The following is a 13,658-nucleotide window of genomic DNA, read 5'->3' on the forward strand; positions in this document are numbered from 1 at the left end:
TGACATCTTCAGTTAAGAGTACAGTATCGGTTAGCAAAATAAATGCTAGTAGGGAAGCTGGAGAGCTGGTTCAAGTCAAGAACAGACCACCTTAGGCTAGATAAACAGTCAACTCCCGACATTCCATAACACTGTAAATACTATTAATATTCTGCCTCGGGGGAACATCTTAAGAGGATGCTGGAAGGGATCTCCAAATTTATCTCTAAATTAAATAGGGTTTCAGAGATTATATTCCTCCTATCACTTTCAAATCTATAGTGCTGAAAACAAAACTAATACTGCTGTGAGTGTTGGCATCTTTAATTAGCAAACCACATTTTGAGAGCTGATTGCATTTTCTAGAAATCAGCTGAGTAAACCAGTGACACTTTCTAAAGACCAGTAGCGTAAGAATTTGGGCCAATTTTGGGCTGGTGTTAGCATATAGTCAGAAGCAAGCTGATCTATCTTTAGTTGCCTTGGGTTCTTTTTAAGGAGAAAAGCAGGATAAAAATATTTTAAACAAACAAGCAAGCAAATCTTGTGAAATTTTACATTATTTTGATTTCCAAAGAGAGGAAAAGAGAGAGATTTTGAAAATGAGCATGCACCTGTCTTGAATCTCAGAATCAGAGAAACTCAAGCATCACTGAATCCAACCTCTTACCAAAGTGGGAAATCCACAGCTAAAGCATCCCTGAGAGGTGGCCATCTAGCCTTTGTTTATAACCCAATGAAGAAGACCCCACCACTCTCCAAAGCAGCCATTACACTGCTGATTAGCTCCTACAGTGGTGCCTTGACTTACGACCATCCCAACATACAACCATTTCTAGTCACGACCAGCTCCGGCTGCAAAATTTTGATTCGACTTGCAGCTGGAGCTTCGAGTTGCAATCAAAAGAGGCAGGGGAAAAAGGCAGGGAATTTAACTTAGAGGGTTAACTGTTGGTCGCCAAAGAGCTTCTTTGTAGCTCTTTCGGCCCAATGCTTAGAGTGTGTGCCTGGGAGGAGGCTTCAGACTGCCTGGTGCTGCTTTCTGGTTCTGAGTAAGTAAATTTACAGGGTTTTGCAGGGTGGGTTTGGGCTGGGGAGGTTATATTTCTGTGCTGTTATTTTTTGTGTGTTTTGGTGCATTTATTTTTTCAGCCTCAGCGCCTTCCGATGGGGCTTGCTATGTTGTTTATTTTGGGAGTATTTTTTAAAGCCCCAGCGCCTTTCGATGGGGCTTGTTGTGTTGTTTATTTGTTTTTTTTTTTCAAAGCCCCAGCACCTTTGGATGGGGCTTGCTGTGCGGGGTGTTTTTTGTTTGTCTGTCCCCCCCCCCCCCCAAGAATGGATTAATCGTGTTCTAGTGCATTTCAATGGGAAATGGTGCTTCGATTTACAACCATTTTGAGTTACGTCCATCTTCTGGAACAGATTGTGGTCGTAAGTCGAGGCACCACTGTACCAACGTTCAGGCTGAACACCCTTTCTTGTAATTTGAAACCATTTGAGATGTGCTCGGTGAAAAATGTCACATTCCTTTCACTGAGATGTTTTGGGAGTGGGAGTTGCCTCTTTAGTTTTCTTGTTTTAGTATGCTTGTCTATGTTTTTTTTTTTGTGTACCAGTTCTTTCATTTAACATAAAAAGGAAAACCTTTTTCAGGTTCTTTCATTTTGGGTTTCTGCCACTCCAAAAGCTCCAAGAACCCTCAAAAGGTATTTTTTTTAAAAAAATCCTGATTTTTTACCCTCAATACCTTCAAAAGGTATTTCGAAAAAGCATAGGCAAACCAACAGATAATCTATCTACTCCAAAAGCAGACAAAAGTACATGGAAAAAAGAATTATCCAAAAAGCCCACTAAAATATATACCTATAAAGCAATACATTAAATTAACCAAATAATAATTTGAAAGTAATTATCAGAGAGGGCACCCCTCCAACATGGTGGGGGGGGGGGAATAGCAAAATTTAAACAAAATACGTGCACACACAGCCCCTTCTCCCCAAAATAAAAAGCAAGGAAACAAGGAAAAATAAAAATAAAAAAATTTGTCAAGTTTCCCTCAAACCAAAACTTCAAGAATATGTGGAACTTGTTGCTTCTCTTCTTTGAGTTCAGCAGGCTTAAAGGCCCAGGCAGTAGCAAAATGATTTAATTAAGAGAAGAACCAAAAAGGCAGGCAAAATTCCATAAAGAATTTGGGGGGAAAAATCCAAAATATAATCCCCAAAAGGCACAGGCAATCTACCTTGCAGCACCAAAACTAATCTGAAAAAAAAATCAGGAAAAAAATCTCCCAAATATGAAGAAAAAAAGGCAAAGAATCCAAGTTCTGTGATCCAAGATGGAGGGCGCCAGGAAATTAGGAGAAAACAGCAACACCATCCACAAAGCACTGTGAAGCAAAAAGAACGTTCTTAACTGAATTCAAGGCCCTTCTACAGATGTTCTGAGAGCCTTCACTTTGCAAAAGCCCTTGTGACACTATTGGATAAAAAAATCAGGTAATTTGACACATAAAGGATAAAGAAAATATGACAGACAATAAGTGAAAGAAAGATCTGACAAAAGGGGTGAAGAACAGGCTAAGTGAAAGAGAACACAAACGTTTCAAGTATCTCTCTTTTGTTAATACGTATCATACATGTTTTAGAGCTTCTGGTTAGGAAATCAAAGAAAGAACATTAAAATGAAAGAAAAAACACTCCTTTTTTATTTTGTAGAAATACAGAAGTCCCATTCCTGAAATCCATTACTTGGGGTCCTGCCCTTTGGATCTAGAAAAAGCTTGTTCGAACTGCCAAGTAAAATTCTTCAAATAGTTGAAGAAGGCCATCATATAGTCTTTTCTTCTTCAGGCGAAACACACTTAACTCCCTCCACCATTTCTCACTGGCCTCACACTGCTAACCATTTGGGCTGCTTTTAAGTTCTTTCTCAGTCACACCTCAAGCATGCAGTTCCATCCACGCTGTGTTACCACTGATGTCTACTCTACCTTCTGGTAATTCTACATATTCAAGAATGTTTAATCAGGAATTTGATGAATAGCACAGAAATTACTATAGACAGATATAAGAGGTGATCAGGAAGACCTCCATGCCAGACAAACAAGGTTCAAAATTAACATGAAGGCTTCCAAATATTTTTTCATAAGTAGACAGCTTTCATATACAGTGGTGCCTCAATTTATGACCTTAATCTGTTCCAGAAGATGGACGTAACTCGAAACGGTCGTAAGTCGAAGCACCATTTCCCATACAAATGCATTAAAAACCTTCGCGAATACATTAAAATGCAATTAATCCATTCCGGCCGAAGAAAAAAAATCACCAAAAAAATCACTGCAAGACTCATTTGGAAACACGATTAATCCCTTCCGACCGGGGGGGGGGGGGGGGGGGAGAAAAACAATCAAGCATGCAAGATCCATTGGAAATGCACAGAAAGCAAACGGAGTAGATTGGAAATGCACAGAAAACAAAGGGAGCAGGTCAGAAATGTAAATAAAACAAAGGAAAAAGCAAGGGAAGCATGCAGGACCCATCAGAAATGGGGAACCCCCCCCCCAAAAAGCAAACAAACTCCTCCCACGACCCATAGGAAATGGGAGGAACAAATAAACAAACAAACCTCCCACGACCCATCGGAAATGGGGGGAAAATCCCAAAAAGCAACCAACCCCCCAAGACCCATCAAAAATGGGGGGGAACAAAAAACAAACAAAGCCCCCCAAGACCCATCACAGCACCGAAACATAATCCCCCAGCACAAACCACACTGCAAAAACACCCAGAACAGTTTTTTAAAAAGCAGAAAACAGCACCTTACCTTACAAGGCAGCCCAAAGCCTCCCTGCGTGCGCGCGCACACACACACACACACACAGAGAGAGAGAGAGAGAAGCAGAAGGAGGCAGTGCTGGAGTGAAAGAGCTACAAAGAAGCAGCCTTGTTGCCACCTACAGTTAGAAATTTGAATTTCCCGCCTTTTTGTCGTGCCCTTTTCTGTTTGTAACTGGAAGCTCCGGCCGCAAGTAGAAGCAAAATTTTGCGGCCAGAGATGGTCGTAAATCGAAATGGCTGTAAGTAGGGACATTCGTAAGTCGAGGCACCACTGTAGAAACAAGCTGTCCATCGGAGACCTTGTTTGAAATTGTGTGCGTCTTTAGAGGTCTGAAAGGCTTTTAATTGCCCTTCGAAATGAACAGGGAAGCCATGTAGTTGTTTCAGGAATGAAGTGTCAGGCTCCTAATAAACTGTCATAAGCTACTGTTTAAACAGTTGGCAGCCATGTTTTCTAATTTTTCAGAAGCAGCTACTGCTCTATACCCTTCATGGATTGCTGCCTTGCCGTGGCGAAGGGGCTTGAGTAATTCAGAGAAGCTATGGGTTATGATGGACACATCATAGTGGAGAGTTCTGACTAAACACCATCCACTTGGAGCAGGAACTGGCAATCCACTCCAGTATCTCTGCCAAGAAAACTCCAAGGACAGAAAAGGCTAAAAGATATGACACTGGAAGATGAGCCCCTCAGGTCAGAAGGCATCCAACATGCTACTGAGGAAGAGCGGAGGACAAGGACAAGTAGCTCCAGAGCTACTGAAGTGGTTGGGCCAAAGCAGAAAGGATGCCCAGCTGTGGACGCACCTCGAAGTGAAAGGAAAGTCCGATACTGCAAAGAAAAATACTGCATGCCTGGAATGTAAGATCTATGAACCCTGGGAAACTGGATGTGGTCAAAGAGGAGATGGCAAGAATCAACATTGACATCCTGGGTGTCAGTGAACTAAAATGGACGGGAATGGGCAAATTCAATTCAGATGATTATCATATCTATTATTGTGGGCAAGAATCCCATAGAAGAAATGGAGTAGCCCTCATAGTCAAAAAAGAGAGGGAAAAGCTGTAAATACAATCTCAAAAATGATAGAGTGATTTCATCTCACTATCAATACCACACACTAGTCCAAAACTTCCAAAGCGTTTCCAGATTTTTCTCCAAAAAGTTCTAAAAGTTTTATTCAAGTGTTGTTTTATTCAAGTGTTGTTTCAATATGTGACATATTTAATTGCTTTTTAATACTGTAATTTTTTTGTATTTTCCTGCATTTGTTCTACATTTTGAAAACCATTTTCAGTCCCTTTCTTGGCAGAAAGGCAGTAAAAATAATGAACATGACGGAAACGAGAGATATTGTTGGTGACATTTTCAAGCCTACCCTTTCAGCCATTCTATACATCTGTAGGGCACCAGGTTGGAGAATGCTACCACTGGACAATGAAAGAGGTTCCCAGTGCCACCTTCTTAACTGTCCCTACTGTAAACCCATGCTTCTAAATTTCAGTTCACTTAGGCAACCCAAAATGATGAAATAGTCAATTGTATTGAATACGGTTGCCAGCAGAACTGAAATGCACATTCTGCTTCCACAGTTCTATGGTGACCAAAGCTATTTTCATTCTCATACTAGGTATGAAGTGAGACAGAAACGGCTTTAGATTTTAGTATAATTTGAGAAAGATCTGGAGTTAGTTATTATTATGTTTCCCAGTTCTTACATATTATAAACATCCATGTGAAAAAGAAAGTACACCCTCTTTGAATTCTATGGTTTTACGTATCAGGACATAATAAAAATCATCTGGTTCTTAGTGGGTAAGAAAATTAGGTAGATACAACCTCAGATAAACAACACATGACATATTACACCATGTCATGATTTATTTTACAAGGATAAGCCTAAAATGGAGAAACCATATGTGAAAAACTAAGTATACTTATGATTCGATAGTTTGTAGAACCACCCCTACAGTGGTACCTCGACTTATGAACTTAATCCGTTCCAGAAGATGGTAGTAACTCGAAATGTTCATAAGTCGAAGCACCATTTCCCATAGGAATGCATTGAAACGCGAATAATCCGGTCCGGCCGGAAAAAAAACACCAATTAAATTAAATTAAATTTAAAAACCCATTGCAAGACCCATTGGAAACATAATTAATCCATTCCGGCCAAAGGGGGGGGGAATCAAAACGCAAACAAACCCTGCAAGACCCATCGGAAATACAAAAAAAGCAAACAAACCCTACAAGACTCATCGGAAACATGAACCCCCCAAAAAACAAAGACTGCAAGACCCATCACAGCACAGAGACATAACCCCCAAGCCCAAAACCATGCTGTAAAGCCCAACCAGAACAGGCGGTTTTTAAAAAGCAAAAAGCAGCACCTTACCAGGCAGTCCGAAGCATCCTCCGAACGCACACTTTCCAACCGCGGGTGCGAAAGAGCTAGAAAGAAGCAGCCTCTTCGCCACCAACCCTTAGCAGTTTGAATTCCCCGCCTTTTTTCCTCCTTTTTTTTTTTTTTTTTTGATCGTAACTCAAAGCTCCGGTCACAAGCCAAAGCCAAATTTTGCAGCCGGAGTTGGTCGTAACTCGAATTGGTCATAGTTCGTAAGTCAAGGCACCACTGTAGAAGCGATAACCTATTTTTCAGACCTGCCAAGGACCAGCTGATTTTTATTATGTTTTATTATTATAAAGCCACAGAATTCAAAGAGGGCATACTTTCTTTTTCACGTGGATGTACCTAACTTGCAGTGGTGTCCTGTGGCAGATCAGCAGGATTTTAATACTAACTAGCTTGTATTAAAATCAGTAATGGTTTCTTCACTACATGGTATGGTTCAAATGCTAAACAAGATCCAAGCCACAAGGCTATCCATTAGGCAACTGATAATTTTTCCAGGTTGACTCATAACTTAGTTGGTGCAGGAATTTATTTTTATAGGAATAGGATTTTTTGGGAAGGGAATTCCTCTATGAAACAAGAGTATTAGAGCCACTTCTTTAACAAACACACATATAGTTAAATGTTTAGAGGCTCACAGTATAGAGCCAGGGAGACAGAGAAACAGAAGCAATGTGCTTTTGTATTTGGCATATTTAGGCTTAGTTGCGGAAAAGGATTGTGACAAAGAAAAAAGAGGACATGGATGCCCATCTCAGAATCAATAGCAGGCACAGCAGTACAACTTCCATAGCCACTGTCTTAACTCTCACACTAATTCTGACAGTCATCATCGACTTGATTACATGAGACATTTTCATCAATATCTCATTCATGAAGAAACTATGCCAGTGTTCTCCAATTGGTCACTTAAGACATAATCTGCACTGTTCATTAGTGGTATCCTGGTTTTTAAAGAGCAGCCTCATGAATGTGAGAGAATTTCCAAATCAGTCTTCATATGCACAAATGGCATAACTGATTAGTCATAATGAACTCACAAATCTTTGTTCATATTAAGCATGGAATATGATAAAGCCCTGAATGCAGAAGTGCTTATGAACTTGTATACACAGTTGCACCCTTAAACCACTGCTTGTTCCAACTCATCAGTCGCTTAGTTCACTGAAAAATGTGTGTTTATCACCTTCATATGGCAGGAATCTTTTAACATGACAAAGTAAACTACTGCTGCCTGCACTTAGAATCGAATTTGTCTATACTTAATATGCAACCAGTGTCCTTACTGGTATATAACATATGTCAAATGTTTGTGTTGGAAACGCCTCTCAGCATTCTGTTCCTGGTTGTCAGGGTGAGATAACTGAGGGGCAATCAAACACTGGTGACTTCTTCCCTTTCTTACAGGCTCTGTCCATTTTGTCTGGCACAGTGACCTTGGCAAGACAGCTGTACTTTTAAGTCAATGAAATCATGGCTGAGGTTGCATGATCCATCAGGAAACAGATGTATAGCAGCACATAAGAGAAAACAAAGTCTCCCCACAGCTATAAAATTATAGAAAGTCTAATTTTTGAAATACTAAAGGTTAGCTACACATCTTTAAATTAAAGATCAATTTACATTACTAAATGCAACCCTGATATGCAGTTCTGTTGAATATTTTTCTTGTAACAGAATAAAATATCATAGTATTATTGTAGAATTATTCTAGAACAAAAATATATATTGTGGCACAACTTTAAATCTAGGTTCATACACCAGAGCGCATTTCATCAGACAAAGCTAACAGAAAGACTATAGTGCATGAAAGCTTATATAATAATAAATGTGTTAGTCTTTAGGTTGGCCCAAGTCTGTTGTTTATTGTAAAGAATTCACTGTAGTCACTGTTCTACTCCATTTCAGAATACTTCTAACCAGTATGCACTGTGTTGAAAAATGCATTTCATTACAATACTTGCCAGACTAAAGAAATTAGGTTATTAAATAAATTCAGTTTCTCTATTAGAAACTTTATTCTGAAAAAATTCTATGGATTAAAAATGTTAAAGCAGCTTTCCAGATTAAAGATTAAAGATTAAATACACTTCTTGGGTTTGTGACTAGAACCAAAGTGCACAGTTGCCTTTCCAGAGTGTTATTTACATCACATTTTCTGGAAGTGAAGGGAGTTTGGGGTGGGTAATTTTTTGCTCCAACGGGCTAGAGAAAGTAGATTAAAACAGTCTGCTCAGTTCTGAAACTGTCATGCAAAGAGATTCACTGGTGATAGTCACATAAACAAGAAATGTCCATTAATTTAAGTGATACAACACTTCTCTAGCCCTTTTCCTTTGCACAGGAAGCTACTGAGGGCAAAACAAGGAATAAAACAGAATGCATTCTGTCTACCAAGTAGATTCCATAACAACAATAATATATATTACATACAAGCCAGAAGCTGATAAAAGTCCAGAAAAGGATGCAAGGATTGTAGTTTACAAGAAAAGCCAGTAGTAACAAAGAGTGGGCAGCTACTTGAATTTGTCTGATCTAATGTAGGACAATTAATGAGCCTCTTTTCAAGTGTCTGGAGGCAAATTCTACTACATTTCAAAGTAGAAATGGTTGTGCTTACTGTAAGCAAAAATAATGTGATAGTATAAGCACTTAGGATACATTCTCTTTCCACCTTCCCTTTTCCTAGTTCTCTTACCTTAAAAAAACACACAAAAACTGTACAGGCGGCTAGAATGAGAGCTTTTCTGGAACACTCCAAAAACTTTAAATGCATGCAGTTGCACCAGGTGCTTAATTCAGACAGAAAGCACTTTCTTATAACCTAGCAAAGCATACTACTCATATGTAACAGCAAATTATCATGCCTATTCCTAAAACTTTTGAGAGCTCCATGTACATCTAAATTTGTCCACTACATATGTCTAAAGCAGGCAACATCAGTGCAACATTAGTTATCACTATGGTAATCATGGTTGCTAGGGACAAGAGACAAACCACAAACAAAATATATCAAGCATCAAAACTCCACTTTCTAAAAGCCATTTCAATAAATTCAGTATGAATATACAGTACTATAATACTGTATTTTATCTCATAAGACACAGTATGGTGGTCTAAATCAATGGGTGTATAAGGGTAAAGCTGTATAAGGGTAACTTATACTGTTTAAGACTGGTGATATCATAAGCCACAGTGGTTTTTTGGAAATTAAAAAAATCTGATTCCCCCAGCACCACAAGATTCCAAAGCTTAATTGAGATTCCTTTCATCAAAGGGAAGCTGACGGAAGTCTCAGGTTCTGAGAGAGAGTCTTATTTTCAAAAATCACCAGTGCTAGTAAAATCATCCTACCAGTGTCAATTTTCAAAAATTAAAGACTCTTCCCAGTCCCTTGGGGAATCCTTAGCTCCTTTGGAGCAAGGAACTGGAAAGTTTTCTTAAAAACTGTCATGACTGATGGGATAACTGGTCTTATGTGTCTTCATTTAAAGTGATGGGATTTTAGCCAATACATGTCATCACCACCACCACTACCACCACCTTTATTTAAAGTGTCACCACACGAGCAGGTTAGATATTCTATTATATATTTGCCTAGTGTCTTGATAGAAGGGAGACCTAAAATAAAAATTTTAAAATCGTAGAATATTGACATGCAATAGGAGCTGAGAAGAGCAGAAATGGGATTTTCAGATTTTTCTGGACTACAAAGACATACTTCTCCAATGTGTAAGTTATGCCTACCAATGCAAAGTATTATTACTCCTTTAAAAGCTGCAGATTCATTTGCAAAGGGTAACAATACTGAAGAAATTTGAAATACCTTGAAACCAAACCATTTACTGTTCCATAAAGCTTTTGTGGGCTACAGCCATGTAAATCTAACAAATTACAACCATTACAGACAAACAGTCTGAAAACAAACTATGTGGTATATTTACTAGCACTAAGCTCCAAAGGTATCTTACCTCACCAAATGCACCTCTGCCAATGACTTTTATGATTTCAAAGTCATCCCGATGAAGCTGTATTTCCTTCACCAACTGTGTAAATGGTTTTGCTGTTAGAAATAAAAAGAAATCACAAATTAAAGTAAACTGATTCTTACCATTAAGTCCAGAAAAGTTACTAACACCCCACCTATTTAGATTACTTCCTATTCTGGTAACTTGTAGGATATGGCCTGGCATAGAAAGGATAGGTTACTTACCTGTAATTGTAGTTCTTCAAGTGATTCTCTGTGAATTCACACACTGAGTTTATTCTGCACCTGCGTAATAATCTCCAGAAACTTTTAGAACTTAGTGACATGGAACAGCTCCACCCTCTCCCCTCAATAGGCACACTCCACAGCAACCCTCCTATCCATTGATGAGCCAATAGAGTAGCTTAATGGAAGAGCTGGAGGGAATGTGTGAATCCAAAGATGACAAGGAGAACTACACTTACAGGTAAGCCATCTGTCCTTCTTCACTGTGGTCTCTGTGAATCACACATTGGGTGACTAAAGCTGACTTGCTAGTGAGAGGAAAGTCATGTCGACAGAGACAGCAGCTCTTTCAAAGGAGACATCCAGCTTAGCCCAGATGTCAAGTCTATAATGCTTCATGCAGGTTAGAAACTGCAACCATGTGAGTCACAAGGCCTAAAGAGGTCTAGAAGATGGATGCCTCTTAACAACACAGTGGAGGCTGCAACTACCTTCATGGAATTACTGTGAAGAGTGTTTGGAAACAGCAAGTATGACCACGCCCATGATCCATTTGAACAGTCACTGAAGTGAGATGGACTGACCGCATTTGGGGCCTTGATGACAGGCAAACAGAAATAGGTACAGCAGGTGCCCTTACCCCCTCGTCATGAAGGTGTCCCTATGGAGTGTTTTCCTGTGCCTACCAATGAGCACTACCTTTTGCGCTTCCTGTTTCTCTGGGTAGCAAAACCGTCCACTCAAAGCATTCCACACTACCTCCTGAGGCTATGTTGGGAGAGTTGTCGTTCATGGGACTGCTGCTTTTGCTAACTCGTGAATCCACCAGAGAGTTGTCCTGCTCCACCACATGGATGGACAGGGGGAAACATGCTTCCATGATATCACTAATCTTTTAACTGAAGAGACTTTTCTCATCAAAGAAGAGATCCTTGACTCACATTCAGGAGTCCTCAGAAATCCAAAATGACCTTAGCTACACACATTGTCTGCACGTGATTGCTGAAGTTATAGTCTCTGCCATGCCACTAGTGGAATGGCATGCTGAACAGATCTCATGGACCACCAAAGAAAGAGTGTCCTGCTGGAAGGTAGCACCAATGTCTTATTATCATCAGTTAAGCAGTTGAGGAGCAACTGGAGTCTGTCTCGCAAGAACTGATGGTAGGTGGCCATCGCAGCCTGATAACTGCTATCTAGATAACCAATCCCACTGTAAAATAAATGTGCCTTCCCATTTTTCAAGCTTCTTGACTCACTGCATGTGCCACTTTTCCCTTAGATCACATCTGGGAAGCATAAAAAAAAATTTTAAATTTTCCTCCTCCTCCTCCTCCTCCTATCCCCTATAAAGATTCTCAATTCTCTTGGAAGTAAGAGGTAGGGTAGACAGCTTTTGCCAGACATCTTTAATAAGATTAAGCAATCAGATCAGGAGAGAAAACTCTACTGGAAATGCCATAGTACACTGGACCATATAGGCGGTGGGACCCACTTCAATTTGATATAGTAACTTCATGCTGCAAAGCATCAAGGACTTGGAAGTTTCCTGAGAGGCGTCTGTACAGAGACTAATGCCTTGCAGCTCCCACAGAACTTAGCCCCTCCCAGCCACTTCCTCAGTCTTCATGAAAAATTGTCATGTCTGATGGAGCCTTTATTTCTCAGCTGTGATTAAAAGCTCCTGAGAGAACTCTGATCAAATCCCCTCAGAATTCCCGCAGAATGAATTTTTGTAGACTTCTGGAGTTGTAATTAAAAAAAATTAAAATCTCAAGCCTGCACTTCCATTTGTAGTTAAGGGAAAGCAAGAGAATTTATGATGAAAAGAAAATGTAATTCTCTACCTTATACAGATACACTTAGAGCTAAGGGAATTCTCAGAGATAAAACTACTGTAGTGTCATTCCTTGGTCTAGTACAGAAGTCAGCATCACACCCAAGAAGCCTAGTATTCTCTCCTTGCTCTGTCAAAGTTATCTTTAAAGGCAACCACCTTAAGACCAGTCATCACAGTACAACAGGAGAAAACTTTGATCCACCAGCAACTGACAAAATGGTAAGATTAAGATGCAAAAGCAAACCATGACATGAAAGCTGTTGTTGCTTAGCAAATAAGCCAAGCATCTTTCCAGAGATATACATCAAGTTTAACAGGCTATCTGGCAAAAATGTAATATTTAGAGCTTTGAAATCCCAGGAAGATGTAAAGACATGTAACTTCTGCTACTTGAACACATTACCCTCCTCAATTTACCTGCCTACAGCATCATTCTCCCTTAAACAACAGCAATGAAAGCAAAAAAGTTTACGAACATTTTTCTCTCCATCTTATTCTTAGAATAACTGAAAAATAAAAATAAGATCCAAGCAGGGAAGAGGAGAGCAAGGAAGGCACAGTCAAGGTACTGCTCCCTCACTCAAAAAGATGGTGTGCATTACTCCTATCTCACAAAAATACAATCTCAGATGCTAGATTTAGCAGCCAGGATGTATGCGGGGGATTTAAACTTCAGGAATACAGCACCATTTGAGGGCAAGAGGCACAACAACAAATGAAATAGTTTATTTCAGTGAACATAATTCAAATGGAGCACTGAACAACTTAAAGAAAGACCATTTTTATCATGTGAAGATAAATATAATCAACATAGAATTTATACTGAAAACTATTCCCTACAGCAACACACTATACAGTGGTGCCTTGCTTTACGATTGCCCTGCATTACGACGAATCCGCTTTACGATGATCTTTTTGCGATCGCAATTGCGATGGCAAAACGATGGTCTAAATGGGGGAATTTCGCTTTGCAATTATCGGTTCCCTGCTTCAGGAACTGATTCTTTGCAAAACAATGTTTTTCTAACAGCTGATTGGCGGTTTCAAAATGTCCACCGGGTAATTAAAATGGCTCCCCGCTGTGTTTAGGGACGAATTCCTCGCTATACAGGCAGCAAAAATGGCCACTGTATGGAGGATCTTCGCTGGATGGTGAGTTTTTACCCCACTGGAACGCATTGAACAGGTTTCAATGCGTTTCAAAGGGGTTTTTAATTTCGCTTTACGATGTTTTCACTTAACGGCGATTTTCCTGGAACGGATTATCGTCATTAAGCGAGGCACCACTGTATAGCATACTACTTCTTACTTATAAGGTTACAGGATTCTTTCAAAGCAGGTCTTCAGGCAGCATATAGGTTGCAGCAGCA

At 39.7% G+C, this 13,658-nt stretch overlaps 1 protein-coding gene across 12 annotated transcripts in view; it reads right to left on the bottom strand.

The window, feature by feature from the left end:
• The window catches only part of CDC42BPB (CDC42 binding protein kinase beta), a 155,452-nt gene that overhangs the window by 111,896 nt on the left and 29,898 nt on the right, over window positions 1-13,658 (bottom strand). For all 12 annotated transcript variants that reach the window (XR_013540840.1, XR_013540838.1, XR_013540839.1 and 9 more), the window contains exon 2: window positions 10,207-10,298. Coding sequence is in view for 9 of the 12 variants with exons in the window: in XM_020793632.3 (XP_020649291.3) it covers window positions 10,207-10,298 (92 nt within the window). In the remaining 3 variants the exon portion in view is untranslated. The remainder of the gene's footprint in view (window positions 1-10,206; window positions 10,299-13,658) is intronic.

The sequence above is a fragment of the Pogona vitticeps genome, chromosome 1 (assembly GCF_051106095.1).
Source record: "Pogona vitticeps strain Pit_001003342236 chromosome 1, PviZW2.1, whole genome shotgun sequence".
In the NCBI taxonomy this organism is placed as follows: domain Eukaryota; kingdom Metazoa; phylum Chordata; class Lepidosauria; order Squamata; family Agamidae; genus Pogona; species Pogona vitticeps.